At 41.3% G+C, this 4352-nt stretch overlaps 1 protein-coding gene across 1 annotated transcript; it reads left to right on the forward strand.

The window, feature by feature from the left end:
* The first annotated feature begins 2741 nt into the window (after nt 1-2741).
* On the forward strand, nt 2742-4150 carry SRY (sex determining region Y). Its single transcript, XM_053891313.1, has one exon. The coding sequence runs from the start codon at nt 2757-2759 to the stop codon at nt 3459-3461; it is 705 nt and encodes a 234-aa protein (XP_053747288.1). The 5' UTR covers nt 2742-2756; the 3' UTR covers nt 3462-4150.
* Nucleotides 4151-4352: the final 202 nt, after the last annotated feature.

Raw genomic sequence — 4352 nt, forward strand, 5'->3', positions numbered from 1 at the left:
AAATGAGTAGAAACATCAAAAAATCCACTTGTATTGGAACGATGAAGATGCACAGGCGATCAGCTTGGTTCTTGCGCAAGGAGAAAGCTCAAAAATGCACTCAAAGAAACATTAGGTAAATTATTGACATCGTGTTGCAGAGGTAAACTGTGACTCCCTCTTCCACCACGCCTCTATTTTTGTAAGAAAGATTGTTAAAAGCTCATGTCTCTTTTGTTCTACTTTGGTACATGGATTACCAATTCTCTTTCTTCCTCCACAAGTGGGGTTATTTCCATCCCTTTTGTTAGTTACTAAAGCATTGAAGAAATATTTCAAGTATTCCAATATGGCAAGTACATGCCAGCCACTATTCTAGAAGCTGGAAATTCAAAAGCAGTGAAACCTTTCTTTTCCATTTAAATTTTATTGACTGCTCCCCCACCCTCCCTGATGTAGATATTACTTCGTATAATGATACAGATATGTGTGAGGCCCTGTTTGCCTTTCTTTGGATAGGGGTGGAGTACAGTTAAACAAACAAAACATAAAATTCATCGTATTCATTTTAACTATGTATGTATGTATGTATGTATGTATGTATGTATGTATTTATTTATTTATATGTTTATTTATTTTTGAGAGAGAGAGACAGACAGAGCATGAGTGCGGGAGGGGCAGAGAGAGAGGGAGACACAGAATCCGAAGCAGGCTGCAGGCTCCAGGCTCTGAGCTGTCAGCACAGGGCCTGACACGGGGTTTGAACTTGTGAACTGCGAGATCATGACCTGAGTGGAAGTTGGACCCTCAACTGACTGAGCCACGTGGACACCCCTCATTTTAACTATTTAAAGTGTACAATTCAGCGGCCTTAAGAGCATGAGCAACGTTGCTCAACCGTCTCCAGTGTCTAGTTCCAGAAAATTTCCTCATCCCAGAAGGAACACCCTACAACCTTTATTGGTTACTCCTGGTGCCTTGTCCTCCTTCTCCAGATGCTGACAAGCGCTAATCCGGTTCCTGGCTCTATGAATTTGCCTCTTGTGAGTATTTCACATAAACAAAAACATTGAGTATGGGGCCTGTTTTCTGCTTTCTTTCTTTCAGACAGGCTGATGTTTTCAACGTTCATCTGTGTTGCAGTGTGTATCACTTTTGGCCTTTCAATTTCAATTTTGAAATGGCATGTTCTTTTCTCCTATGTGAAATGATTTCCAGCTTTACAATATCTGCTCCTGTGTATGAGTGTAATCTAAATGTTTGATTCTGTGCCAAGAAATCTATTTTAAATTGGGTCAGGTGACAACAGATTCCCATTTTATTTGGATCTGGAATACTGAACTTCAATAGACAAGTAAGATACAAATTATGTGGCTCATACTCGTCTTTTCACTGACTAAAGTTAAGTTTTGCTTGGAATGTTTGTATTAGTGCACCATCACATTTAGTGCATAAATCACATTTGGCTATGTGGATTATCTGCATGTGACGAAGGAATCATATAATAATATCCTTAGGAATTTTGGCATCATTCTTAGTCTTGGTGAGACCTTGTTTTGTTTGTTTGTTTTTTTGGGTTTTTTTGGGGGGGTGGGGTTTTGTTTGTTTGTTTTTTAACAGGCTGTGCCTGTGCAATCTATAGTTGTTACTCCCATTTTGCAAATATAGTTTTAAGGCTTGCTTGGGGAAGTTCCCGCCTAAGGTATTACAGGACCATGTTTTAGGATAACTTCCATATCCACCTTCAGAATTTACTTGGAGGAGGTATTCACTTATTTCACTTGGTAGACCATGACTGTTTACTTTTGTGCTAAGGTTGAAGTAAAATATACAAGATGATAAGTTGGTGGCTCTAATTTAGAAATTTAATTTATATTTGTAAAGTCTTTTTTGTTTTGTTTTGATCATTAGTTCTGTGAAACTGCAGAAGAGAGTGAGTCAGGTATAAGCGTATAAGTGTACAGTCTATGTAAAGAAATCAGTCTCTTAAATGTTACCTCAGTGCCACTGGAATCGCTTGAGTTCCAGGGTCATCTGTTGGTTGTTGGTGGTGGGGGTGTTGGTGTTGGTTTGCTTGTCTTGTGTGCTTTTTTAATAGAACAATTTTTATATTTAATTTTAGTTGTCGCAGAGAGTGGCCATTAAATATTGGGTATGAAACATATATATTTTGCATTCTGTTAATCTTCAGCATAGACAGTAAAGCAGTATTCCCAGTTGTCTGGCAGTGGGAAACTGACATCGAGTTTTGAATTTTAGTTTAAGTAGAAGTGAACAAACGCGATGATGCGTAACATGCATTCAATATCCTGAATGTGTTTCTAAGGCTAACAGAATTAGGTTATCGTTAAACTTTGTGTTTGAAACATAACTTTCACGTATATCCAGTTCGCATCAGTTAGATGTACCTTCGTCCTTTGATTGAAAGGGATAATAAAATGAATGAATAACAAAGTTTGCTTCGATTCTTAAAGAGTGGCATAGAGACTTAAGCGTGGCGGATTAGATGTAAAGCACACAGGCAGTGAGCCGAGCATGAAACTTTATTTCGAAGTCTGCATGAGAATAGTAGGTTGGGCTTCGGCTGTGGCCAGGGGGCGGGTTTGAGGTGAGCTGCTGGGGCGGAGAAATGAGTACTTTGCTAAGAAAAGTTAGAGCACGAAAGTCTCTGCTAGAAACAACCTTCAACGGTTAGATAATTCTCGTAACGTTTACACCTTCGAACTTTGCTACCCACCAACCCCCCTTTTTTAACGCTGCAATTTTATGCTTCTGGTATGTTGAGAGTATTGAGCAGCGATGAGCACCGTGAGGCGGTACAGCAACAAAATATCCTCGCTGTGGAGGGAACCTCTAGCGAACTTTGCACGGAGAGTCCTACCTCCAATTACCGGTGCGAAACCAGAGGAAATGGTAGAGACCGCGGTCAGGACCGCGTCAAACGGCCCATGAACGCATTCATGGTGTGGTCTCGTGACCAAAGGCGCAAGGTGGCTCTAGAGAATCCCCAAACGCAAAACTCAGAGATCAGCAAGCAGCTGGGGTACCAGTGGAAAATGCTTACAGAAGCCGAAAAATGGCCGTTCTTCGAGGAGGCACAGAGACTACAGGCGCTGCACCGAGAGAAATACCCGGGCTATAAATACCGACCTCGTCGGAAGGCCACGCCAGAAAAAAGTGACAAATTGCTCCCCGCAGAGCCCTCGTCCACACTCTGTAGTCAGCTGCACGCGGGAGAGAGGTTGTACGCCTTCCCCTACAAGGACGGCTGTACGAAGGCTGCACACTCACGAATGAAGGACCAGTTATACTCCTCCTCGGAACCCATGAGCATAACCAACTCGCTGCTGGAACCGGGACCTCACAGGACCTCCACAACCCTCCAAAACAGTCCTGAAGACTTGGCTCTGCAGCTCTCCGCGGATGCTCCCCTTTACCGTAACTTAGAGCTGGGAGTTTCTGAGGCTTACTTTGCATGGTGATTTCCTTAGTGTCGCTACCCAAGCCTTATTCATCTTAACTGTACTATTATTTCCTCTGTCACTTAATTTCAAAATAAAGCGTGTACACATGCTTAACAGATAAAGAATTTACACGACGTTTTCAACTGATCCAGCCTGGGTTTACAGCTGCTTAACTTGGCAAGAGAGCACCTTAACACTACTGAAACTGCTTGATTTCCAAGACGGCCTGTGTGTCGTTTAACAGAACAACTGTCGTATCCAGTTTTCCGCCGATTGGGTACTAAACTAATAGCTGCAAGTAAGTATATATTGATAACCTGATAATCGTCAGCATAGATAACAGAATCTTCATTCTGTATTTTAAATCCTGTGACTCAAAAATACACTAATGAGAAACACGGACAAAATTGTCTTATAGAAAAAAATGTACGTCCATGGAAAACTTCGTATCCTTTCAAGGAGTACGCAGTCTGTTCACTGCTCTCTCAGGTACTTTCCCCGGCTTTGTAAACCCCAGATAATTAACAACTGGATATGTAAATTACGTCTTCTTTGCTAGTTTTTATTACATCCCATCCCTCCTGTGGAAAAACCGGTTTGGCCGCCCTGGGCAATTCAATTCCTCTCCTCCGCACGTATCTGTGCGTTTTCGTGTCCAGTTGGAACCAGTGTTATCATCTCTCTGGTAAAATAAAACGTTTATTTAACTCGTGTTCGTTTTTATATCTCTATGGCACCCACACTTTGATTCTTTTTCTGAAACTTTTCTTCTAACAATGTACTTGTTTCCACCGCTACCTAACTGACACATGTACACATATATGTACACACATTTATGTGTGTGTATATATGTGTGTGCGTATATATGTGTGTATATGTATACATATATACACATGTGCACATGTGTAT

This window comes from Panthera pardus, unplaced genomic scaffold (genome assembly GCF_024362965.1).
Source record: "Panthera pardus isolate Hobbes unplaced genomic scaffold, ASM2436296v1 HiC_scaffold_27, whole genome shotgun sequence".
Lineage (NCBI taxonomy): Eukaryota > Metazoa > Chordata > Mammalia > Carnivora > Felidae > Panthera > Panthera pardus.